Source organism: Melanotaenia boesemani, chromosome 14, assembly GCF_017639745.1.
Source record: "Melanotaenia boesemani isolate fMelBoe1 chromosome 14, fMelBoe1.pri, whole genome shotgun sequence".
NCBI classification, from domain to species: domain Eukaryota; kingdom Metazoa; phylum Chordata; class Actinopteri; order Atheriniformes; family Melanotaeniidae; genus Melanotaenia; species Melanotaenia boesemani.
In genome coordinates this window covers 18,232,355-18,260,213 of record NC_055695.1, presented here as the reverse complement: position 1 = coordinate 18,260,213, position 27,859 = coordinate 18,232,355, and the positions used below count along the sequence as shown (strand labels likewise).

The 27,859-nt window shown below is 35.7% G+C and overlaps 1 protein-coding gene across 2 annotated transcripts in view; it reads left to right on the top strand.

The window, feature by feature from the left end:
* pex5la (peroxisomal biogenesis factor 5-like a) overlaps positions 1–27,859 on the top strand; it is a 105,160-nt gene that overhangs the window by 47,383 nt on the left and 29,918 nt on the right. The window contains exons 2-8 of one of the 2 annotated variants that reach the window (XM_042006790.1): positions 7,381–7,485; positions 14,836–14,947; positions 21,136–21,336; positions 22,283–22,403; positions 23,943–24,036; positions 24,842–24,871; positions 27,580–27,675. In XM_042006790.1, coding sequence (XP_041862724.1) covers positions 7,381–7,485; positions 14,836–14,947; positions 21,136–21,336; positions 22,283–22,403; positions 23,943–24,036; positions 24,842–24,871; positions 27,580–27,675 — 759 coding nt within the window. The remainder of the gene's footprint in view (positions 1–7,380; positions 7,486–14,835; positions 14,948–21,135; positions 21,337–22,282; positions 22,404–23,942; positions 24,037–24,841; positions 24,872–27,579; positions 27,676–27,859) is intronic. The other variant, XM_042006791.1, reaches the window with a different exon arrangement.

Genomic DNA, 27,859 nt, shown 5'->3' with positions numbered 1-27,859 from the left:
TCCTAAATAACTGCTAAAAACTGCTTATAGACCACCAACCTACACCAAGACAGATTTTAAGTGATTGAAAGCCAATTATTCATATCCAGACAAGAATAGTTAAGTTTATAACAGTACAGACAAAACCCAAGTCTCAGATTATGGGGAGCTTTGTGATGGCTGTGCTATAGAACAAGTTTATTGCTCCCAGCTTCACTGCAATCTTGTTTGAACACCAGGGATTTGGAGAGCAGTCTATAATCTTGCTCAAACAATTCTGAACACAGACTTTATTAATTTATTTATTATTTACCTCAAAAACTTCTACAATAAAATATTGTATATCACACCAACAATACCTCACAGTGCAGGAAGAAAAGTGTCTGATTTGGTCACCAGTCAGTGACATTGTGATCATTTCTTGTTGAGAAAAAAGTCTAAACTCCGGGGTCCTGTTATGATGAGCCTCCCTGAGTTCAGACTGTCAAACTAGTGTCATGTAGTCAATTTCTACTAAGTGAAATGCAACCATGTACAAAGCTGCTACAAAGAAAGTATTGTGCTCTGAAAACATCTTTATAATCAGTTCAGCCACCTTCACACATGCACTGGAGTCCTGAAATTTTGTATAGGACAAAATGCATTTTTAACTTCCACACACACCTCTGAAATCATGCATATACCACTATAATCACTTGTACATACACATAAAATAAACTTTCATATGCATATACAAGCATCAACGCAACAGTGGAATGAAAACTAAGTCTATGCAGAAGAAAATGCAAAGGACCAGAAACGATGGAGTGCGCATGTCAGGCCTCTATTGTGCAGTGAAACAACACACCCAGGAGTGCACCGCATCCTCATAAGACCAGAAAACACAACAACAGAAGTGTTACGTGTCAACTGCTAGTTATGCATGTAACATGCATCTTTGCTGATGGCATAAATACTCTACCAGAAACAGGTTTTGCATAAACAGACCAAATAATTTAAAAGGACATAGCAGCACAAATGTTATTGTTGTGCTTTTGGCGTGTTAAGCAGGGTCTGAGTGCAAGATAAAAGAAGTCATCATCCCCAAAAGATTCCCCTTCCAGTTTACACTGATGGGATGCAAGAGCGCAACAAAACTTCTGTGTTTTATTGTCTCAGCATTGTGGTGTAAACAGGGCCTCTAATGCATTACTCTTTAAATTAAGTAAATAAGTTAGTGTTACCCTGTGGCGTGTTTGTCCATTACTAGCTAAATCAATACATTTTGGCCAGCAGCTGTGAGCTTCTTCGTCATTACAGTGGTGATGCAGCACAACATGGGCAGTGTTGCAAAGTCTGCTTGTTGGTCTTGTTTTTCTGTGAAGTTGCTTGTAAAAATCATCACTCGTGGGTTGAGGGTTCCTCTGACCACTTTGTGAAACCCTTCTGATTCTCTCACGGCTGTCCACAAAGCAACAACCCCTGGATGCAGAACGGAAACATGAATGCAACAGTCCTTTTTCCCAGCAACTAGTCTACCGCAGGCCAAACCGGTACTCCCATGGAACCACACACACACCATAATTAGGTTATAAAAATTAATGGGAGAATTTTTAAAAATGTTCTTTTACAAAAGTAACTAAAAAGTTACTTTTAACACCAATGCATTAATTTTATAAACTTGATCTAAGTAATCAACACAGTAATTGAGTTACTTTTTTAATGAAGTAACTAGTAACTAGTAACTGTAACTAGTTACTTTTTCCAGTAACTAGCACAACACTGACTATACTATACTATTCCTTTTTTCCTGGTGTTTTGCTTTCTCTTGTAGAAATTGGTGCACTTCCAACTGTCTTTAAAGGCCAGCTAATGAAGTCTGCTTGTTCTTTCCTTCCCTTAGCCATTGGCACCAAATTCTGTTTGGCTGGCCTTGGGATGCATCAGTTTGAGTTCTACTCTTTTCATCACTCTGCATGACACCACTTGACACTTAACCACCTGCTGGCACAGATAAAACTGACTGATCTTATATTTAGATGGACATTTTCTTGAGTTGTTAATAAATCTGATTATTATATTTGGTTAAAACCTGTCTCACTTCGTTTTTGCCATGGCTTATCTCAGGTTGTGACAACACTTATACATTACTTTTTTTTTTTTTTTTTTTTTTTTTTTTTTTTTACCACAGATTTGCGTATATGGTCTCCAGAGGAAAAAAAAGCAGTGGAACTGAAGGCATGTCACAAATTAAAAAAAAAAAAAATTCCAGCAGATATGAAATTATTGTTTATACCTGATGATGAGAAGTTGTAACCTGGGTCAGATTGCATGTCCATTGTATAATGTAAAAAACTCAGCCATAATATTAAACCAGCTCCCATATTTTGAGGCCCCCTCTTGCAGCTGCGGCCCAGTCCAGCACACACAGAGGATTTCTGAAGGTGTCCTGAGGTGTCTGGCAGAAGATCTTTAGGATTCTGTGGATTGGGCCTGTTTCTGTTCATGCCATAGGTTATTTTATGGACTGGAATCTGTAAAGTTTAGAGGGCTTTTTGTTGTTTCCTTCAAGTGGCTTCTTAGCAGTCTTTTCAAAAAGTGGAACATGCTGTTTTTGTCTGTAGGAGACTCTGTTTGGTCTGCAGTTATATTTAGAGGTGATTTGTGGTAAAGAAACTTCCATACTGATGTTGTGGCTGATCAATGAAGCTAACCTGGCAAACATTAAGAAGAAAGGTCAGCATGGTTATGAACCTCTAGAAAATGGACAAAGCATGTGATTGTTAGTATCATTCCAGAAAGTTTCATCATCGTTTCTAATTGAGTGTAGATGTGGAAATCTACTCAGACATTCAGATGAAAGCAATAATTGATCAGTGCAAATAAGTTAGAGGTTTAAACTTGTGCCTTTTGTAGGATTTTTTCTTTATAGTTATATCATCAGATGACTTTATTTTTTTATGAAATAAATATTGTTTACCAAAAATATCCACAGACTCATTTCCCTACCACTAAATCTTCTGACGTTTTTCAGTCAACTTTATAAATTTTTAATTCTGCATCTGAAACTGGTTGAGCATGAATTGAAAGTACATTACTTTGTAGTGGCACAGAGATTGTAAAGATTGTAAGATTTTCTTAGCTTGGGACAAAAAAGAAACAGCAACATTTCTATCCTGTGCCATCAACTGCATTTATTGGTTTGATGAAACTGCATAATGCTGCAGTTATCTGTGGAATTTTTGTTTTGCCCCCTTTTGCTTTTTTTTACCCTTTATTTTATCTTTTAGAATAACAACACAGTAACTAAATAATTAGCCAGCTGCTATGATGGTAATTTAAGTACAGTCTTATCTTCTCAAACAAAGCTATAAATGATATGCATTTTCATTGTAAATGCTGTTTTCTGCCTTCATGTGCACACTGTAAGCACAGAATGCATTTGTCAAAGGCAGAAAGAAGAAAGGGCTACAGGATAGCACATCCCTGTGCAAAGCTAATATAATGTGTACAAAATAGAAAAAGGCTGAAGTCTTTGGGATAATCACCCACTGTCTTTAAAACAGCACTCGTTCTTCTTTGTGAACATATGCATAGTTTTTCAGGCATGTTGGAAAATCTGCTTCTGTGAACTAAATTTGTGTTAGTTATCTTTTCGTGTAATCTCGGACTGACTCAGTGATGTTTAGATTGGAGCTCTTAGGGAGTCAAGTTTTTCCTTTTGTGACCAGAGATAACTGGAAAAGAATGAATTTGGGCCAAAGACGATGCCTCCCCGATAGCACTGCATGATGGATGAGAATCTAATCACCAGTGATGAGCCAAAAATAGTTCCCCTGTACTCCACATATGAGCACAGAAAAAAAAAAGAAAATCCAGTTTCACACAAAAAAAAAAAAAAAGTATATTATAAGTCAGTACAAACATAGATTGTGCCTGGTGGATGTTGTGATATCTCCACATATGGTGCAGAACGCAGATTGAAATATTCTCCATTTAGATCATTTTGAGCTCAGTCAAAACCAACTAAATGCAAATTTGGGGGGTTACTTAAGGCTTTTCTAAATATTCTTGCTGTTCAAAGTGAATGTAAGCTACTGATGAGAGCAGGAGCAGGTGTATGGTTAAGAGCATTAAACCTTCAGGGAACGTCTCCCTCAGGGCATACACGCCTTTTGTGGCATGATCAGTTGAGGAAATCAGTGGAAGAACAGTCTTATTCATTTTTCTGGCAAGTTGAAAAGTGAAAAGACCTAATAGGATTCAGCTGAAAGGCTCCAGACTGCTTCATGTTATGAAGTGCAGCCTTAACAGAGTCATTGAGGGTGATGAATGGCAGTTTTTGTCTCTCTCTGGTCAGCATATTCATCTGCAGGAGGAGCTGTTTTCTGAGATGAATTGTGTAATCTCCTAAAAATATTTGATTCTGCCACACGTGTGTGTCTTAAAGTGATTAACCACGTAGACGTAGAGTATAATCTGTCTTCTAGTGGAAGGATACTGTGAAATTAGTGCATGTCAAACGCAGATAGTCGGTGCAGTTTTACTTCTGCCAAAAAATTGAGGTGAAAAGGATAACAAAAGGCTGACAAAATCTGTTTGACTTCTTATATAATCAATTTCTGTTATGTAATGTAGAATTTTAAATTATGGAAAATTTAAAAAATCTCTGAGGGATGTGATGGTGTATGAAAGGCAGCGAAGTTTATAAGGGGCCAAGTTGTGAAACAAGGGAGACATTTTAGACATGTAAGCTGGAAGAGTGATTATCACCTACAATTAGGAGTTGAGAAGAAATCATGCAGTCTGGCATGTTTGGATGTGATAGCCTCAAGTCTTCATTTACAACATCTAAAAAAAACTACTCAAAATTAATCTGTGTACTTTTAAGCAGTTCTTTTTTTTTTTTCTTTAAAAAGAAAAACTGAAAGTCCACTTTTCCTATTTTTGTCTCCTTAACCAAAATGAAAACTTGGGTGACTGACCAGTTACCGTTTTCCAATTTTGTACTCAGAATAATAATAGGAAAAATCACATGAGTGCTTACATTTAATTTTGAATTTTTCATCCAAGATATATGATATCATGTAAGCTATGTTGACTGTGTCCAAACACTGTTTTGAACCGTTTTGCTCATCATTAAAAAAAATCACACACACTTACCTTGTTTTACATGCATATTAAGAAAATAAATATTGATTTAATGTGTTTTAGATTAGTATCATGTTTCCACCTGTTTCTGCAGCCAAGCAGTTGAATTAATAGTTTATGGATGGACAACAATTTCCGCAATCTATGGACATTCTGCTATTTAACATTAGTTAAATGTACTACTGAACTCTAATATATTAAGATTATATAATCTTTCAATGACGTAGTTAAAACTGAATGCAGGCCTGTTGAGAAAATGTTAAAATCATTAAACACAGCTGCATTGGACATAGCAATCGAGGGGTGCGCACTAACCTTATACTAATTTATCATTTTTAATTATTCATATTTTTCTACCAGCTTTATTGCAAAAACACTATTTTTTGTGATCTGGTAGTCTTGCCTGAAGGAAAACAAAGGATAGTTAGTTTTTTAAATTGTATCCTTTATGACTGCAAAACTTGAAAAATCTGTTGGTTTTTCTGTCAATATGACTTTTATTCAACATCACTGCCACACTTTCACTGTGACAGTTTAGATTCTGTAATTTTGTGGGATGACATCTAAATATTTGTTCTCATGTTCCTGTCAGGGAGATTTATCGGGAGCAGAATCAGTAAAGAAAAAAATGATGGAGCTTTTTACAAGCCATTTTATCTAAAACTGGACAGAAATTGCATGAGAGCACATTGAGTCTAGCATCGGTTACCATGGCAATTAACATGTTCAAACAGACCCAGTTTCATGACACTCAAGAGTTTTCTCAGCTCACTAAGTCACTCATCTTGCTTACAGCTCTTGAAAAATTAGACTTCAAGGTTATTTAATGTAATATGCTGGAGTTAATATAGCTGACTCAACTCTTATTAAAAAACAGCAAACAAACCATCAATCTAACTGCTACAGATGGAAAACAAGACGTTCTTTTACACATTAAATCATTTTTCAAGTTTTTAAAATGTCCTGGTTAAACAAAGTAAAGGAATATTTCATTCTGTGTCTATTTATCAAGATGAGCAAATGGATCCAACACAACTTTGGATGCGTCGTCATGACAGCGTACATGGAGCACAGAAAACTTCCAGGTTTCGTTACTTGTCTCAGATAAAAAAATCCAAGATCCAATGTAAGTGCTTGTTGTCCATTTCTTCTTTGTTCTTTTTAGTTTAGCTTTTCTTTGTTGTTTTTGAACTGCTTAAAGGTACATTGACCAGAATCGGAGTGGTAATTTTCTGATCACATGGTGCTTCACAGCTACCATCAGAAGAAATTCTGCTGTCAGTTCTCATTTATTAAAATGGTCTATGCTAGTGAGTACAAGTGTTCAAAAACAAATAGCACACAAGACTTTCGTTGTTTACTCTTTCACCGATTTGGTGTTTTTGGTAGAAATTAAAGAAATGGTTGGGTTTGGAAATATACCAGGATAATGTTGACATGAAAATGAACTAGCAATTTCCCCAAATCACACCTTAACATTTAAATGTCATTACACCAAAGTATTTAAAATCCATCAATGTTAGACAGTGAAACCCAATAGAACATTCGTGTTAAGCCATCAAGGTTTGATTTCCAGTCTTATCTTGAAGTAGCTCAGCATTGATTTTACTGTCATATAAAGGGCAATATGTGTACAACTTACTGAGACAAAGCTAAATAAATGTTGAAAATGTCAATCAACAAATGTAGCCATAATACACTGAAAATGTTGATACACCATGGACATACAACTTCAACAGAAAAATGTACCCTTGCTGAGCTTAACTCTATCAATTAATCATTGATGGATGTTAAAAAGCTTTGTATTTCCTGTCCCACAACCATGAGGATATGCAGCATAAAAATAAAAAAAAAAGAGAAGCTAAAAGAATTTACTTTTCTTCTCCTTTTTGTGGCTCCGAAAGCACAATGTATGAATCTTTACAAATGAAGTAGTGTTTAACATTTAAATTAAATCTGCTAGTTGCGAACGTCAATATCTCAAATGGTGCTGTGATCTGTGTGTGTGATATTCTGCCATCAGGGTGTAGCTGTAAAGTATTGCTGGGGGCAGCCATCCTCATCTCTGTCTGCAATCAACCGTCTACATTGTGCAGTGACCCTCTTTTCATCGCCATAGTCTTGTGAAAATGTCCTTAGTCGATGTTTTTGTTGTTAGACAGCCCCACACATCATAAAGTCTTTTTTCTGTAAGATCCCCTGGAAGGGGGCAAAAAGTTCTGAGTTGTCCAAATGTCCTGACACAAGTCGTTGTTGATTTCACTGTTGTAGGGGAAAGACTCTAGGGCTGCAGATAAGACTGTTGCCATGGTCCTGAAGGAGATACCAAGTAAGGCGTCATCAGAAGGGAAGCCCCTCCTCACAGTGACAACCAAGGTGGGCAGATCCATTCCAGAAACCCCCAACCCCCACCCCGCCTTCAACCCCCACCTTAAAGTGGAACTTTCTCCTGTACATTAGCAAAGCTTTGACCTCCATAGTCTACTAACTCATCACTTGAGCTTAATGAATGTTACATCTAACAAAGAAATGATTTTTTATTTGATTTCCAGCTGCTCTATGGGGGATAAAACTCTTTAATAACAAAACTACATTTATTCAGAGAATAATGACCTTATGATCTACAAAAACCAGACTCAATTTGTGGCAATAACTTGTATGACTCTTTATCTTTTTGAATTAACCTCTGCAAGATTCATGGTGCTCCTCACTATATTTAGCACTGTACAGAGGGATTAATGGGAGGGTCTCCACAAATTTCCTGTCCCCTTCCTAATCAGGTCAGTAAAACTTCTTCATGAACTTTTTACTCCTCATAAGCAGCTAATTCTCAACACAAAGAGCTTTTGAATGCATTTCCGAAATGCTATGCCACACAGCATGGCTTTGAGCTACTGTCTGAGCTCTCTTTTCACTAAATTCTGCAGCAAATATAGCCTCTGTTGAGCTTTCCGTGTCTGCTTTGCTTAATAACTGTTAGAATAGGATGGAGTCTGATCGGGTGGCAAGTATAAATTTTTATGTTCTGTCCTGTGTTTAATTGCTTCTGTACTGTGTGTGTGCGTGTGTGAACGCGGATGTAAGCTGATGTTTTCTTGTCCTCTTTTATATGTCTTCTTTATAAAATAATTACAATGTCTGGCTTGAAGAGTTGTTGTTCAGGCAAGATTATGCTCTCACTCAAGTTGAAGTGAAGCAATTATAGCTCAGCATTTTAGCAGATTGTTGGCACATTGACACCAGCAAGTCATTACTTTAGTCTTCAAAAACATTAAGTTCGTGATCTAAACAGTAAGTTGTCAAAGCATAAATTACTCTATAAAAGGGTAAGAAGGACAGAGTCAGCTTTTTATAACATCTTTATGAGTCCATTTTTTCTCTGGGGGGCAGCTCAGTGCATTTATACATGACACCTTTTCTCTTTTTTCTTTGGTTATAGGATGTGTTATTAGGGGACACACACAAGTTTCATTTTTAATTAAAACATCAAGGTCAGTGTGTTGCAAATAAAACTGCATCTGTTGGTTAAATCGGTCACATCTGCTGTAATTCATCTGAACCATCCATCAACAAACAAACAGCTAACTGGAATAGTTGGAAAAGTGACATAAGTTTCCTCAAATATTACGCCTATCAGGACAATGTTAGCAACTGTTAGCTTGCCATAACTGAAGAAGCATTGCTAGTGCAGCATTTACCTTATAACCCTCCCTTTCGAAGAGCTGTCCCCAGAGGTGGAAAACAAGGCCAGTTAATCTTGCTTTGCTGACATTCTTCCAGCCCTTCTTTCTCTCAAGTTAGATTGATGCTCTCTAGACTTGGCCCACTGTCCCATCGACTGGTACACAGGCACAGAACTGACTGAGATAAACATTCATTATAGAGAATGTTACCAACATGTCAGGTTTTCAACATACTTTCTGATTCTCTCTGCTTTATATTAACTCTGGCTCACATACATGGCAGTAATGTGTTTTATGTTTCTATGAAACCACTCTAGATCATCTTGAATAAACACAAAATTACTCTGATACTTATTACCTAAGATGTCAAATGAACATAAACATAGCATTCACAAAAGATGTGGCCAATATTTTGCTGTCAAACATGTGTAATTATGACCCTAATGAGAACTTAGGATGACTTAAATATGTCAGACTGTTTACTACGGTTGATATTTTGGTTGGCAATCAACAGTCTCACTAATTTAGATTTTTCTGGCAAATCCATCAAATTGCCTCCTCCAAGTAATTCTGCTTTTTCTTCTAATTTGGCACGGAAATCTACCCACACATAAAAAGTTGCAAAACACAAACAGTTGATTCCCATGGATGGGTTCTATTAAGGTGAACCCACCTTATAAGATAAATAAAACCTAAATGTGCAGTTTGAACCTCCCAAATTGCTAAACTAAAATGTGGATTACAATAAGACACATTTCAAAATCTAAAGAAAAAAGATAAATTGCTTATAAAACACTTCTTTAAAAACAAGTTATATACCTCAACAGTCTTATACTGGGTAGTATCTTTCCTCATTATCAACAGCGGACTAGTTTTCACCTTATGGCCAATGTCATATCTTTTTTTTTTATTCCCTTAAGGTACCAATTAATCCACAGATGAAAAAGAAAGTTGCTTATAAATCTAAAAAAATTGCCCTAGATAGCAAATGTGATTTTTAAGGGACTGTGCCTACATAGAGAATAAACATAATTCTTAAATACCCTGAACATTTTTTTAATCTACATTTTTGCTTGAAATCACATCACGGTTGGTTAGTATTTTAAAACACCAGCAGCTCCTCCTTTCTTCTTTGTAAGTAGCAACCTTGGTATGTTGGATGGAGCTGAATGCAGATTCCCCTGATGTGTTAAAAGTTCTTGGCAGAACTACTTGTAGCATCCTAAATAATCAGATAAGATTAAAATCCAGGTGTTTGTTTGTTGTTTGTTTGTTTTGTTTTGTTTTTTGGTTTTTATGTGGAAAAAACTAGCAACCTTTTGAGGTTTATTTCTTTACTTAATATGTTAAAAATATACATGTTTCACATGCGCAATGCAATTAACAGTTTATCATGCAGTCCTAATAAGTATAGATATTTGTTGCCTGGTTTTCAGGACATAATGTAACACATACCTCTCCATTTATTTTAAATGGGTCAGTGCAGTGGGTACAGACTGAACCTCCTTAATAAAAGGAAAATCAAGAATAATGTAGAATAATACCAGCTCTTCATTTCAGTTTAGCGTCCCCTTTCACGAGTGTTTTCAGAATACATATGTACACAAGTAGACATGAGGTCATGTAAACCTATTATGATAAGTCATGAAAAAAAGGGAAAAAAATAAATAAATAAAGAGCTGAACTTCAGTATTCTGGCCTGTGGGAATATATAGATCAGACAATTAACACCCACAGCAGCTGCTTTACAAAATTGTAATGAGTATACAACCTGATGTAATACAGATTTATTTTAGAACCATTTCTAAGAATCAATCATTTTTACATTAGAAAGTTGATGCAGAAGATTTTGATGTTATATAATTTCTTTCCTCCATTTTATTCTGCATGTAAACCTTAAAAAAAAACAAAACAAAACAAAACAAAAAAAAAAACGTAAGACTTGGCTGGTATTTTCTGACAACTATCCATTTAGCCTTCAGGTTTTATCTAACAACTACTTTGATTTTCTTACACTCACACCTTCCCCTTTATCTTGTGTTTTCCATCCTCTCCACCTCCTCTTGTCCTCACCTCAACCTCCCCTCCACCAAAGCTCTGACAACTCTAACTAGTCCACAGCTCCCCTGACAACAACATCTGAGAGATCTCTTGGAGTCAAGCCCAAGCGGCACAATTAGCTGAAGTTTTCCATTACATTATTTTTTTTAGATTACTACTTCAAGCACTTGTAAACAAAATGTCATAGTGCTTCTCACAGAAGAGGAGCAAAATGTAATAGGAAGAGGGGAAAAAAGGTGGGTATAAGGTTAGCCAGAGGAAAGTGAATGGGCAAACAGTCCAAGAAGCTCCTCTCCTGGGTTAAGAGTCATCCTATAATTAGTGTTTGCATGCTTCCTACGTTGTGTCTGAAGAACATAGTTGATCCTCTGTTCCTATTTTCTGGTTGACAAGAAAAGGAAAATGAGGAGGACTCATCTGTGTAATTTTAATGGAAATGCTTTGAGGAAACACAGCAATCTACAATCCTTATTAAAGGAGAACTTCATTAAAAAAAAAAGAAGTCAGGTTTGTTGAAACTCACTATGGCGTGACTATTACACATATGACAGACAATCTGTTAAAAAAAAAATCAGGCTCCTCTTATGTCTTGTATTCCTCGTAATGCCTTATGTAATACTTTATTGTGCCTGACAGAAAACAGCCAGTCAAAGCCAGGAGGAGTCTCTAACCAACGTCAGTCTTGTGTAGTTGCCATGGTGACTCTGTCAGATAGGTCTATGAAAGCATAGCTGAAGCACAGCAGAGAGGTGGGGGGACAGACAGAAGTTTAGATAGGTAGTGTATGCGAACTACATTCACTATCCATTACAGACAGTAGGACAGACCATTACAACGAACCAAAAGGTCAAGCAGAAGAGAAAGTCAGGGACCATCGATGTAATAAAATTCACCTCATGAATCACCTTATTTCAACATTTTTCTTCTGGGTCAATTAAATTAGTTGCAGCTTTTGAAAAAAATGTTCTTGTTTAAGTAAATGTGATGTCATCTTTTATAGAATATGCTTAAACAGCCTGCTTGCAGCAGAATAGGACTCTTGGAGAGTCTCTCTCATTATTTTCTAAAAACTTTATACTATATGGAACTGAATAAATGCAGTAGTTGGGGATTATGAAATGCTCTAAATGTCTCTCAGACAGTACCATTGACAGCTCTGACCTTCAGCCAGTCAGTCACAAATAAAAAAAAGACTGTGGAGGAACCAAGGTCATTTACTATATCATATAAAGAGGATTCAACAAGACACCTCAATGCAGACATAAACTCATAGATGTCTGTAACAGATGCTTTGAAAGCATCACATAAATTGTTATTCACCAACAGATGTTTTTCTGGTTATCACCCACTCAGCCACTGTCAGCATGTGTCTTCATGAATGTCATTTGCATTGTTAATTGATTCTCAGGTCTCCTCTAGTTTTCCAAAGAGTTCACTGTTGGCATTTCATGGATCAGCCAGCCAAGACGCAGTTTGTAAACAGCTAAATGTGATGTCCTAAAAAACAAAGGCATACAGAATAGAACAAGAGCATGAATTTTGGGTAAATATTGATCATGTTCTCTCAAAAACTAGAGATTTGCTGCAGTGGCATATTCACAAAATGTATAACTTTAAGACCCAAAATGTTGAATATTACAAATGATGCAAAACAAAATGTGTATGACATCAAATTTTCACATAGAAGTCAGTGTGATGATTTCTGCCTGAAAAATTACAGGGAGAAAAAAGCAGTAAATTATATAGGTCAAGTTACTTAATTATTTAATAATATTTTATGAATTAATATAGGATTAAAAATGTTAAATATTATGGGATTCTGGATTTAAAACACAATAAAGCATTCAACACATTAAATGGTGGGCAAATATCCTGTTATAGATTCAGGTCTAAAAATTGTTTTTAGTTAAATTGCTCCTGAATCTGGTGATAGTGGCAGTTATGCTAGAAAATTTCTGATTATATTAACCAACTGTCCACTTTTCATCTTGATGTTAAAAATAAGAGAAGAAGAAGCTGACAGATTCACATGTTGCTTCACTTTATGATAATTTATTGTTCTATTACTCTGTCCAGGACAAGTTCAGCATTTAGATCTTAAACAAAATTTCATTCTGATATTAAATACAATAGGCAAAAAAAAAGCATGGGAGGAAGTCATATTTATGTGGCTGTTTTGTTGTTATTGGATAACAAACTTCTTGATGCCATTTAATAATAAGGTATGTTTCATTGACTGAGTGAAAATAATCTAATTTAAGAAGCATAGCCCATCTGAGATGACTCATTTACTCCATTAAGTCCTGCGGCTCAATGATTATTATTCAGATTTTGTAAAGTTCTGAAGCCAAGATTAAATTAAGCTTGCACTTCTATCACATGACTACCAGCTGTAACTGACTCAGCTCTGGCTTAGCCGTCACTCAAAATCAATCAGCTTTAGGTTTACAGTGTCTGCAAATTACTCAGTAACTCTGACTTTTAAAAACAAGTCCATCCACATGTGTTCTTACCCAATAATTTGTTCCTGTAGTTAAGAACTGGGCAAACATGCAGCAGCAGAGGGTGAAATCAGGTTACTTCATGCTGTGAGACTGCCTGCGAACTGAATCTTTTTCTACAACACCAGACGAGCACAAACCTTCACTCTAATTACTTGTGCTGGGTCAGCGTTCTTTCAGCACAAAGTCTTACAAAACAAAGTAATGGCCCTTCTCTGAGTGCTATTTATGTGTGTTTTCAAAGGTTTTCTGTCTGCTGCAAACTTAAATTTGTGCTTTGTTCTTTTTTTTTTTTTTTTTTTTTTTGTCTAAAGCAAATCCTATCGTCACTGTTCAATATCATTATAAGTCAAGTGGAAAAAAAATCATTACTGTTTGCATGCCTGAAAAGTAAAACTAAAGTCTAAAGCCTTTTGCTTTGTGTTTTAACCATTATGCCCAGACTTTCTTCAGACTTTAACTGCATGCTATCTATTATACATGATGACATACATACATGTTTTATAGCTATTTGAATACATAATCACAAGGAGCATTCTTTACAGTGTATAAATGTTATGTACACATATTATAAATAGCCCATTCAGCACTTTTTTATCCAATATGTGGCAGCTTGTGTGCATCCTATTTCATGCCTGCTAATTAAACCTTTTTGAACCTTCATTAAAATTCTGTTTGCGAGTGTAGCCTGCAGAGCAACAATAGCAAATGTCATGTTTTCTTTCTGCCAGTTTTATACACACACTGTAGGCTGGCAACAGGAGTGGTGCCTTACCCTTTTTTGTAGGACACAACTGGTTTTCACATCCAAATTATGAAGCAGTGGCTGACAAATTGGTACCAGCTGCACCTGGAGTATATTAAGGCTCCAGAGTGCTAGTAATGAACTGGATGTAACCTATTCTGCAGATGCACTGGCAAGTTTCCAGACTGGTGCATCACAGACTAAATTATTAGCATTTCTATGGTTTGGAAAGTGAGATTAGCTGCAATAGCTTGCTAGACTATGTAAAATTATTGTACTTGGACTTAGGTAATTTAGTCATTTATCTCAAGTAATATTATTTGAGATGTCATTTTTGCTATATCTGTCATCAAACACCAGATCTGAATGGTTTATACCTATGTACCAATCTCATATTACTGCAGCAAAACAACCTAAAGTCATTTGTAAACATTACTGATACAAGTATCACTCTGCAAAGAGTGACCACAGGGTGTTTTTCAGTAACTTTTATGTTTCCTCTTTTTCATATAATACTGCTGTGGATAAAGATGTGCTTTCCTCCTAAAAAGTAGCAGACTTTTTAGATAAAAACAAAATGACAATCTGTTACGAGACAGGCATCTCTCATGCGAATCAATACCAAAGAGCAGGACTTTACTTTATCTGAACAAAGCTGGCGGTACTTGCAGAAGATTTGACAGATGTTTCGCAGTGAAGTGAAGGCCTGAACTGTTTCATTCATTTGTCTTTACAGCTGGTGAGCGAGCAACAAGAAAGTCGGCCACTACTGAGCCCTTCAATCGACGATTTCCTGTGCGAGACCAAGTGTGATGGGGTTTCCCGCCCAGTGACTTCCAACACAGCCGGTATAGCTCTTGTTTTCGAGTCTGTAAAAATTGTTGGTAACATGCTGAAATACACAGTGGACAATTTTGTGAAAATCTTAAACAAACTGTTCCACTAAAGTTAGGCTTTCTGCTGAAAGAGTGATATGACACACAAATGTCCAATCATGCTGCAGATTATAAAGGTTAACCTCCCTACAGAACAATGTTGGTGCCATTAACTCATTAGGGACTTTATTAAGCCCTGAATGCTTGTTAAGTTGTTAGGTTAATATCAACCATGGTAACAAGTCTAGAGAAGGGGTTTTTTTTTTTTTTTTTTTGGTGTTGTTGTTGTTTTCTGGCTGTATAATGTGTCTGTTAAAAAGGCTTAAATACCACTGTTACTAGTAACACAAAACATGTTGTTTTCAACCAATATTAACGTGCAAAATAAACATAAAAGAACAAGGTTTGTCTGTAACAACATTAGGTTAATTTGCAGATAAAAATGCATTTGATAGCTGAGGTGCATAATTAACCAGGATGAGTCCCGCCATCTATGTGTTCTGTTCAGGTGGGATTATCAGGAGACAATGCAGTCCCAATTCTAACAAGGTTCCTTCCTTCTTCCTCTTTTGCAGCTAATGACTTACTGTCTCTTATGACTCACTCACTCTCCAAACCCATCTCTCTGTGTGTAATATACTTATATCCTGGTTATTATGATTTCCCAACATTATGTTAAGCCTAATGACAATATTGACACATTTTTAAGGCAGCTGGACTTTAATCTGAAAATTTCAACAAAATCTTCAGGAAATTGGTAAGAGATGTCATGCATTCATTTGTTCTATAATATTATCTCAATAGCTGGTAAATCAGAATAAATGGTTTGTTTTTTTCCAGATGCTGTTGAACTATCCAAGTGATGAAGACCACAGTAGCATCAGATACTCTAAATCTTTAAAGTTAGCTTTATTAATCACCATGGTACATATTTATACACCATACACTCACTATAACCTTGTAATTCTGAACACTGATAAGCTAAACTGATTGACTGATGCTAACAGATGCTCAATGCATCCTGGTCAATGAACTGTACCATCTCTTGAATGATAATTTGCAGAACTGGATTGCACAGCTGACATATGTCATCTCCTAAATGGCTTCTGACTGCGTTGATTCAGCCGAGAAAAATATGGATGTAAAAAAAAAAAAAAAAAAAAAAACTCACAACCTTCTGTCTTCTCAAAGCCTCCTGCTGCTCCTGCTGTCAGTGTCAGAGGCTTAAGTGAACTGGTCCCAAATCTCAGAATAAGAATTCAGTTCAGATGTAAATATTGAAAAACTTTGAAACATTTTAAATCCAACGTACCTTTTCAAACCATAACCATGAACCATGAAACTTGTTGAAGCATTTGTGATTGCTAAGTTGCTAATAAAAGAAAAAATATCAAATTACAACACTTTGAGGGCAACAGTGATGCATTAAACTGCCCCACATTGCTTTAAAATGGTCAAATAACTACATTTGCCAAGATGTTACTTTTCCTTTACAAATGAAAACATGATGGGTGTGCTTTGTATTATGTGAAACTGTCATAAAAGTGATATTGCACAACTATAAACATTCGAAATGGCTTATATGAAGATAGGAGGAGGTGACTGTTACCCTGCCAACTGTCTATCAAGACAACTGAGTTCTGGTTCCAATCAGACTCTACATTCAAGGACTTTTCAGTCTTCAAATTTGCTGCCAGTCGTGGTTGGTTCATTATTAAACATAAAAACAAAAAAAAAATATTTTTATTTTTTAATTTTTTATTTCATTTATTATTTTTAATTAAATTAAATAAGAAAAATATCAATTAAATCAATAAATTAAAAAATTAATAGATAACTAAATATAGTTAGCCTTACAAATGAAAAAATACATAGTTAGGGATCCACAATAACTTCTACCATACACAAGACAGGTAAGGGAAAACATTACCATTTAACAATTTATACATCTTTATTTGACATTACCATAATATAAAAATGACAACAAATAGACCTCTTACACACATTTTACTGTTCAGATAAAAGGTTTGTGAACTGTGGATTTGGGAGACCATTTTTCACACTGAATGGAAGTTTTCTGAGTGAAAATGAATAAGATTTAGCAAGCAAAAAGAAATCAATATCAAATGATAATGACAAGCCCAGTTAAATTGATCTACATGAGGCCGACATTTCCATTCAAAATTGAAAAAGTCTATCAATTTATAATTCAAGGGTTAAGAAGCCTGTCAAATCAATGGTCTATTCAAATGTTTAATTTATTTTACAAATAAAAAAAGACAGTTATAAAATTTTCTTTACAAAGTTGGGCAAAGATATTTAAAGATTGACAAAGTTACAGTGAATGCAGGGATGTTAGTTAGAGTCCTGTGATTTAAGTCCTACAGTAGCTGCACCAACTTTGTTCAGACTTAGCTGACCTATAATTTTCATTTCTTTCTCATTGTTTTTAACTTTTGTTTGGGATTTGGTCAGATTAATACAATAAGGATCGGGCCGCTAAAATGCATCCCTTCACATTTTAAATCAAACCTTAAAAAAGCTTTTCTGGCAAAAAGTCTGGCGCTCTATCATCACACATGAGGCAGCTGCCTTACAATATTCCATGTTGCACCAATAAACTCACCAATCGAGGCAGACTGGCCATTTGTAAAGGTTTCAGGGAGGTCTATTGAGAAGAAATGTTGAGCGGGCAGCTCCTCTCAATAGTGTAGTGTCGTTCTCACCATGGTTAGGGTATCAATCATCTAATGTGCGCTAAAGTTCATGTATTCAAGAGGAGCCTGTCATTACCATCTCCTCACTGCATTAAACCTTCAGTACCTGCAACAGATGGTGGAAAAAACTTTTGTTTTTCTTTCAGCAATTTTCTCTTGCATACTAGTTCAACTGTTGGAAAAATTTTACTTTTATGATTAAATTATAAATATTTGTCCCCTTTTTTTTTTTTTTTTTTACTTGAAAATACATTATACGTTACCTTTGCTGCTTATTATTACTTGTAGGCCTGTTACAATCAACTCCTAAACACCTAATCACATGTTTAATCTGACCACCATTAATTTTTTCCATTTTCCTGTTTTGATCTGAATGAGACATATGTTCCATGTCATTTTCCACACACTTCTTTGTGTTATATCCTCCCAGTCTCCTCATTTCAAGGAGACACATGTGAGACACCACTGCCATTTTACAAGCAGATTTTTGGTTTTTAATCCTGAAAACTGTTTAGGCAACCAGTGCATCTCCTTTTATTTTTAACTTTGCTCCTCATCTAAAGAGCATTAGGCATGGGAGAAGAGCTTGCTCTCTAATTACCCAGAGATTTCAGACAACAAATGTTCTCAGTTGGTTGTCATGAAACAGCAGCACGCCACTTATGTAGTCATGTGCCTGTATTTCTTTTAGCTCACACTCCACTAAAGACACAGTCAGGGTCCTTGGAGATGAGTTAGAAAACTTTTTAGTGTCATCAAGCAACCGCAGAATGAAATTCCTGTTTTCCTGGGGTTGCAAATTAACCCAGATTTTTTTGTGTGACTTGTGTGACGGGACTTTGTGTTTTTTGTGTGTACAAGTTGTGTATGGGACTATTACCGTGAGTTATATAATGTTTTCATTATGGCAAGAAATAATAAAAAATTACAATGACATTATTCCTCCGGGAATTATATGGTTCATTTAAGCCTGTTTGAATTGTTTTAGCAGTTATATATTCACATGAACATGACTTCCCTCAGGCTGCACAATAAATTACAAAAAAAAAAAACTCAGTCTGAAAGTTATTGGATTCAGCCGGCAGCAGAACAAGACGCTGACTTAAAAAACACACAACAAATAAAAAAAAAAAAGATCATAAACAAAAGGTCAATAAACAATATGTGAAACAAAAGTGGCTATAAAAATTAAACCTCTTGACACAAAGCTCTGTCAGCTCTTCCAACCTTGGATTGAAATTCAGAAGTTTCTCACTGGGCTGCCTTCTCCTTCCCAGAGCTCACATACGCCTGAAATATATTTAGATTTGCTAAAAGAGCAGCAGCAATTTTTTAGATGTTCATCCCAGGGGGAATACTCCAACTTAAGTACCCTTGACAGTTCAACTCAGCATGTCAGAAAATGTGTAGATCAAAATGAAAGCTTCATTCAGATAAATGAAACCTGTTGCTCTGACAAGGAGAATCTGAACTTCCATCAACAATGGTGCAAACACCTCAGTAAAGAGAAGAATAAAGTCATAGGTTGAACCAAAGATATTTTGAAGTCCGTAAAAGAAAACAGAATAAACTTAATCTAGATTCAATCTTTTTGTTTCTTTTTAATGCATGAGCCTATTTACTTAACCAATATCTTCACAAACCATTGATTAATGCAGTGCTACATTAATTTAACTAATTCTCATTAATGCTGCAACACTTAAGATATACTATAGTTAAAGAATACATAAATTAGCTGTATTTTAATGTTTTAAGTGCCTTAAGAATAACAAAACTCCTCCAAGCAGCTGACCTGACATGCCAGATGGTTTTTTCCACAAAACCAACAGGGTAGTCATCCGTAGAACCCGCTGGGAAACAGCAGCCAGTTAAAACAAATATTAAGCGCTTGTTTTGGTGAAGCATATGTCTCTTGTTGTGTATCCCAGGCTAATGCTGGAGATAAGGAAAATAGAAGAGCTGTCGTTGTTGGTTCTTGTGGGGGTGGGGGTCAGGCTGGGATAATTATTTGACAGAAAATATTCTCAGTTATCCATCTCAGTGATGACATGAAACTGTATTTGTCTAAGGATCTCATCCCACCTTCAGATAAATGATAACACAGCTCTTTAACAAAAACACAATCAAAGCCATTTTTACGTTCCTAGCTACAGCTCTCTGAGGGATATCTCCATGTAGTTATTGCATGTTTGTGAAAAACTATCAGTAGACTTCTTCCAGTTCTCTAATCCAGATAGTGCATCGTCAGTGTCTGGTTCTAGGAGGGCTAAAATCTTTGCAAGTATTATAATACTCGGTGCCATTGCTTTTAGTATTCAAGGGAGCTGTGAACTTCAACAACGTTGCCTTAGAACTTCGATCAAACAAAATGAATACGTTAATTCCACAAATTAATCTCTTTGCAATAATTTGTTAATTGTGATAGCCCTAATTTTTTAGGCTTAGAACAACACTGTTAAATTTGTATGTGAACTACAGTAAAACCTGTTGGTGCATCACTTTATTGGGTCCAAAAGGAAAATGAAGCTACACTTTGGTTCCACATCTCGACTCAAGTGAAATGATCACAATAACAAAATAAGCAGACCAAGCCTGCTGTCAGGTCGGCACTGGCCCTACCCTTGAGTTTCTATTTATTTATTTTACATTTATTTAAAAAATAATCAATAGAAACTGTTAAAATTTTGGTGGGGGTGAGGATGGGGGATATTCCCAAACCTAGGCTACTAATGTATATCTCTACCTATACACAAAACTGCTAGTGTCTTCACCATCAAAGTTTTGTTTCTAGAGAGCAGCTTTTCCAACTTGGTCTTGTGATAGTCATATTTAATAAAACTAAGTTATCATAAAATATTTGCAACAGGACAAAGACAGTATATTCAGTATATTTTGCTGTCCAGCATGACTTTTGTGCAGTGTAGTGTTTTTGAATAGGATATATGTTTTATGCGTAGTGTGTTTGTTTGTGTGTTTGGTCGAGAGGTAGAGTAGCAGCAGCCCGTGATCAAAGAAAAACATATTTTGATGTGATTATTAAAGGATGAGTTGTGATGCCAGGCATGTTTTTTTCCTAACCTTAACTGTGTTGTTTTAATACAGAGTTTTAACAAAGTACACTGTAATACATTTCCATGTTGTATTTGATGCTTCACACTAGTTGTTGCACTCATGTGTAACATAGTTTACACAACAATTGGTTGACAACTCTACATAGCCTAGTTTGTTCACCTAAAATCAAGAACTACGTTTTTCATGCATTTGTCATTTAGTGGCATTTCAAAATGTCTCTTCAAATTTTCATTAAAGCAATGAAATTGCCAGTGTTTATATTCTAGATTTCTTATGTTTGTTGTCACTTTCTTCCCCAGGTTTGTGCAGCTAACCCCATATAGAAATATTTATCATCATATATAGTGAATCTAACCCGTCATTTCTCCACAGTTCTGTCTTCAACACTGGACCTGCTAGATCTCAGTGAACCTGGTGAAAGGAGGAACAGCAAGGACAGCAAGTCTTCCCGCGGCAACAGCCAGAAGAACATCTCGCACAAGAAAAAAACTGATGAGACAGAGCTGATCCAGGTGGAAGCTGAACAGACAGGACCAAGCATGCGAACCCCAGAGAGGCGATCCATCGACTCAGGTTGATATAGACAGCAGAGTTAGGGTTGCTTTACAGTTGTTAGTCAAAATCAGTGCCATGTTCACCACAGCGCTTTCACTTGTACTTACAGCTTGCAACATGTTACTGCTTTGCAGGGATTTTCTCTAACACCACACATCCTGTGGCATCATGTAGTAGTGACACTATAGTGTTTCATGTGTGTATTCAATGCACTACATCACAGTCTGAAAAATAGTTCCTGAAAATGTTGATACTACAAAACAGCTACTACACAGCTAAGAGTGACAAAACACAGTGCCCTGTAGAGTTTTATCAGATCTATTTTAGGATGTTTACTTACAATATTTTAAAATTAAATAACTTGCCCTGCCTGCCATCAGCCACTACACCCCAAAGCCCAAAGCTATAAATCTCACAAACCCCTCACCACAATGCGCTTACAAACCCTCCATAATTCCCATCAACCCCTGTGGAACTGATCTCACACATCCTCAACATAGGCCACAGAGGGATCAAACCAATTTACTCTAATGACAGCGATCATCTCAAAAGACATTTTCAGGAAATGGTCAATTACTTTTGTATTTGCCAGCTGAAAAGGTTAAAGTCATAAGTGGTAAGTGCAAAGGGAGTCAAACCTCCTGCCAGTTGTTCTTGTTTCTTTTTTTATGAGGAAAACTGTGAACAGTTGTTTTATTATTCATCAACATCATAAACTGCAACTTTACCATTTTTCTCATTAGAAAAAAAAACAACAAAATCAAATCAAATTAGTATTTGTCCAAATTTAAAGATAACAGATTATGTTCAGGGAAAGTTTAATTAAATAAAGAAGTTTTACAATTAACTAATTTAATCAGAAATGAAGCTGTTTAGATTCATTGTTTCAGTTCAGTCTGCCAGATTATATATCAGTTGTCAACATTCATAATTCTTATCATTAATTATTTAATTATTATTACAGTTACCATTGGTTCATTGGATAAATGGGAAGAGCTGAATCCCAACCCTGAAAGAAATGGCAACAGAAAATGGAAGTTGGAGAGACGACGTTCTTCAAAAAACTCATCTAATGAGCTTCTGTGGTAGGTCTATACTATATATCAGTGGCAAAGCAAAATCATCCATGGGATCTGCATTACAACTTGTTTAACTTTTCTTCTCTTCACATTTTGCAAGTAGTCTTTATTTGCATGTATTATTTTAAAATGGAGGGGGTGTGGAAATAGGAATAAAAGTTTTAAAACACACAATGCAACATCTAACAGGGTACATATATTATAAATGACAAGAGTTGACCACACAATCATAAACGACCAAAAATAACACTCTTTTAAATGTTCTATAAACAATAAGAGGCTATTAGCATATTCTAAGAAATCTTTAAAATGATAATCTGTGTGTCTTTAAAAAAAAATATTTAATGTAATAAAATACCACATAAAAAATTTGATTTACTTTAGAAAAAACAAAAATACGCTTTTAGAAGTGGCATGCAGACTTATAATTAGATCTAGCTGCAGTTAAAGCTGGATCATTTTAAACCTAGCATGAATAGCAGTTAGCCTGTCTATAACATACCCATCTTTATCACCTTCAGAGTGCAAAATGTTATGCTTATTATTACAGTGGTTCACAGTTACTTACTATAAAGAGTAATTTCGATCTTTACACATAACTTTAGAAAATCATTACAGCTTTAGTTAGAAATAGGTCAGACAGGAGTTTGACCTCAGCTGCCATTGCGCATCTTTTTCACATGACTGTTTCCACAAAGACATACAGAACGATCCCAACTCTACTGTGTTTGCTTCTGAAGGTCCAACTTCACCTATAGTCCAACATAGCTTTACAGTTAAAACAAAAATATCATAGAATTAGTTCACGTATTTTGAAACTGAAGTAGAATTGTTTAGGACAGAAGTTAGTGAAGTTTACATCCGTTATCTCAAATCATGCTGTGATAAAATTACATTTTTAGAACCCACAGCCATTAACATTATCATATAATTAAAATGCTCATAAAATAATAGGACATTTATATTTTCTACCAGCTAATTTTAACATTTCAATCAGTTATGAGCAGCATTGCTGTCATCTGTAAAATTACATTATACGTCGTTATCAGTGAAAAAAAAAAGTGAATCCTGCGTGTTTTTAATTTGGTTTTAATATTTTGATCACTTACAGTAATTGTAAATTCATCCACCTTTAATATAGTACATTTATCAAGCATTTTTTAATACAAAAATTTTCACTATGATGGAAGATATTTGTTAACACAAATGTTAAAAATTACAGGCAATACTTCTTCACTCATTGCACCAGATTAAAGAAACCAATCCATAAATATATGTAGTAAATATAACAAATATACTTTGTAAATTTATTTTAGCAGAAAAATGTACTTAAAAGAATTAAAATCTTATTTTTATTATTTCAAAAGTGGCATTTAGACTCAAACTTTACTTCTGTATTTCCAGTGAAACTAAAATGTATTTCAGAAATTAAAATACTGGTTCCCAAGGTGACTATGACCTAAAGAAAAGGAATATTAATGTAGTTACACTACTTGTGAAATGCATGTTGGACCTCTTATAACAATCTTCTGTCCTCTCCTTTAGGTCCATAGACTGTAAAATCCAGTCAGACTCATCAAATAAGAACACCTTGGAAACAAATACCAAAGTCGAGCCAGAGTCTGCCCTCGCATCACAAGTAAGTGCTATATGACAGCAGCAGGCAATAATCAACATTACTCTATGCTCTGTGTGTATTTTAAGCAGTTTTAAAGTTTTAAAGGTGCAGCGTGTAACAAAATCACAGCTCTGTGACAGAAAAACTTAATATTTCATCCTGTGTTTCTATTGGTAATCAATTACTTTACTAAGATAACTGTTATGTTTTATTCTCTTAGAATGGGCCATTTATATTTACTTGCTGTGGCTCAAATATGGGAGCTGCCATATTTGTGCCACCATTTTTACTATTGTGTCTCTGTATGGACAAATAACTGTGTGTGAAGTGAGAACCATCTGAACTTTAAAACCGCAGTACAAACTTTGTTTCACAGGTGCTAGAGCATCATTTGGACTAAGTAATGTATTTAAAAAGGCATATAAAGGAAGACGTACATAACTTTGAATCAGCTACCTGTAGTGTAGCTAGTATTGCACCTGACACCACTGGTGTCGCAGATAACACCATGTGTAAGTCTGGAAGAATTTTGGCCACTTACAGCCACCATCCATTCACAGTTGACATCATTTCTATGCCCATCTTTATTACTAGATGGCAGTAATTTGTTCACACTGTACCTTTAAAGATGGCTTCATATACTTCAAACATGTTCAAGCAAATGGACTTATGGTGTTGCCATTGTATTAACTTTATGAAATGATTTCATTTTAACAGCTGCATGGTAATTCTCCCTTAATATTCAAGTTTGTATCTAATAAGTCACCCTGTTGTGTCGTTGTTTACCCATCATGTTGTCCTAACACCTACAATTCTTCCATTTCAGCTCAACAGGCAGTATATTAGTGGAAGACATGTAAGCCTCCCTATGTATCCTTTCATATAACAATGAAAGACTTATACATTTGCACCAGTACAAAAGCATCACAGCATCTTGTAATTTTGACATTAAAATGCCAAAGAAAAAAAAATGAAACCAAAAGGCACCATTGAAGAAATCCTTGAGATTGTTCCTTTGTGGTGCTATGAGGTCCAAATGTCAAGCTCTTTCCACCGTCGTTGATGTCTCTGTGTAGGTCTACAAAAGGAGTCTTGTTTCCAGATGCCATTATTAGATTAATAGCCTATGAATTATTTAGCTGCCTTACTCTGAGCCCATTAGTGTTGATCCTACCAAGCTAGCTAAGCATACATCACCTTCTCAGCACTTTCATAAATAATAGATTTTGGAACAAAGATAGCAGTCCAAGATGGAGGGAAGTTATTGGCAAACAAACACTAAATTTGTTTAGCTCTGGAATTACATAGTAGCTCGCTGACGGAGGTACTGTATTACACACAGTCACATACAACTGCATGCAAAGACGAAACATGCCTTGCATGGGAATTTCATACTCTAACTAACACAAGAGTGTCCCTTTTAAAAAAAAAGAAAAAAACTAAGCTTCAAGGAAAAATCCACCCTTAGGTTCTGTTGGTGACAATGTATATCATGAGCTTCAAAAGCATACGTTATAAACAAGTGATGAGGTAATGATGACTACTTGAAGGATTTTTGTTTGTTTGTTTTCTTTTTTGTTTTGTTTTCTTCCTGTTAGATTTAAATGTGACATGATAAAAACTGAGCTTCATGATCAAAAGCTTAGTCTGAAAATGTATAATTTCCATGTTCAAGTGGCAGACTGATGCTGACGGATGCCAAATTGGATCAGAAAATGAGCAACACATTTGACACATTCTAGCTAACCCTACTTACCATTAATCTTTTCTAAATCTTTCCAGTGATTGTCTTATGGTTGTGTTTGCCAATTAATCTTAATTCTTTCAAGCTTATGTCTTGCAGTGCATTGATTATACTACAATAATACTGGACTAATTGCAAGAACAGAGCACATTTTTGGCGATTAGAGTTCAATATATAATCTTGATAAAGCAGCAACATAAGCAAATGAGGGGGGCTACAGTCAGTAGATGCAGAATTAGAGGATAGGAAATACTTTGAGCTTCTTGAATATGCTCACCAGTCAGCAATGTGGGAGAATGACAGAACAGAAGGTTTAAAGAACAGGATCAGGCAGGCATAAAAAACTGGGGATATCACAAGGGTTACGTCAACTGTGGACGTACCATTGTAATGTTAAATGAGAAAAACAGAAAGCATTTTTTGTTTGTTTTTCCATTTTTTAATTAATTTATTCTTTATACCACTTGGTCAAACCAGCGACCTTCTTGCTATGAGGCTGCTGTGCTAACCACACACCGCTGTGGAGCCCGATTTTATAATTCCTACAATATAATTCCACAAACCCAAATTAAAGAATGTGAAAATGATCACAATCTACCCAATTAAAGAAACTGGAGATCAATCAATATGTTTAAAACGTATAAGGCTGCATTTGCATACGGGTCTATTCAGACATGAGTTTCAGGGAAGCTGCTGTTTGTTAAAAGCCAAATGTCTTCTTGAAATTAAATGAAAATTACAGAAAAAGCAAAAAGAAAGAAGAAAAGTTTGTTTCTAAAATCCAGAACCAAATATTAACATTAACAGCTGATATTTCTTTGCAGGTAGTTAATTGCATTTTCTGACATTTAACTTTAAATAAAACTGAAAAACTCCCTAAAATATATGCCAAATAGGTAACAACCAAAAAGACTAGCAAGTAGCTGAACAGTAAAAATCTGTTCTGAACCTGTTGTTGGGTGGCTTTTTCCTTTGTTGAACTAAATGAAGTGTACTTACTTATTTACACAGCGCACAAAGGGTACTATAAATACACAAGATTTTCTTTTAACACTGCATGCATTTTGTTCTTTTACATGATAATGTGCTTATCTACAATAAATGTTTTAGGTGATTACTTCTGTCCTAAGTAACAGAAATTGATCTTGTATGGTGGTTTGCAGTAGAGATGGGAACTGTTACAGGTAATGGCTGAGTTGACTGCAAATGAGGGGAAACAAACAGACATAGGAGTCTGTGTAATGGTATTTGCTTGCCCTGGGATACATATAGCCATAGCTATTGACAGTAAATCTAGTGCTATATCACATCTGAGCATGAAAGAGAATCTAAAAATCATTCACTTGCATAGTTGTAATGTGAAATCATGGAAATTACTCCGCCTGACATTGGCAAACCACGTGCATGTAATTGGTCGATTTCCATTTTCACAGCCGGGCAAAGCTTCATTTCCAAGTTTATCACAGAGAATTTATAAGAATATTTCTGATATCGCATGTGCAGGTGCATGGGAATGTGCCAGGCTTGGGTGGAGGGTGAAATTGAGAGGTGCTAGATAAGTAGCGTGTAGTCCAGATGATGAGAAGAGCTGTGTGGTGGCGGTGGTTGTTGCTGACAGCAGTGATTCTGCTGGCCTTCCTAAGCATGTCAGAGGCTTTGTTGGGGTAGGGATATTTATTCGTCCCTTAGAAAGCAAAGGCGGCTGACCCTGCACATTCCCTTCCTGGCTCTTCCTATGGCTCTGTGTGTGTGTATGTGCTGAGTGAAGGTGGATGTGTAATGGATGAATGTTTATGTCATGAAATGCTTGTGTGTGGCAGGCTCGCCTAACAAAAGAGCAGCGCTGGGGAAGCGCCCTCCTGTCCAGACATCAGTCACTGGAGGAGGAGTTTGAGCGAGCCAAAGCTGCTGTTGAGGTAAGTCAAATGAATTTTGTAAGTACAACTCGTATAGGTTACCTGAAAAAAGACACAATTGGTTTTTCATTTTCTTCCAGCTGGAGTTTCTTTTATTTGTGTGATGTTGATGTCCTGATGTCAAGAATATATTTTTGAATGTAAATAAAGTTTTTCATTTATTTAGGGTTTTATGAAATTATCC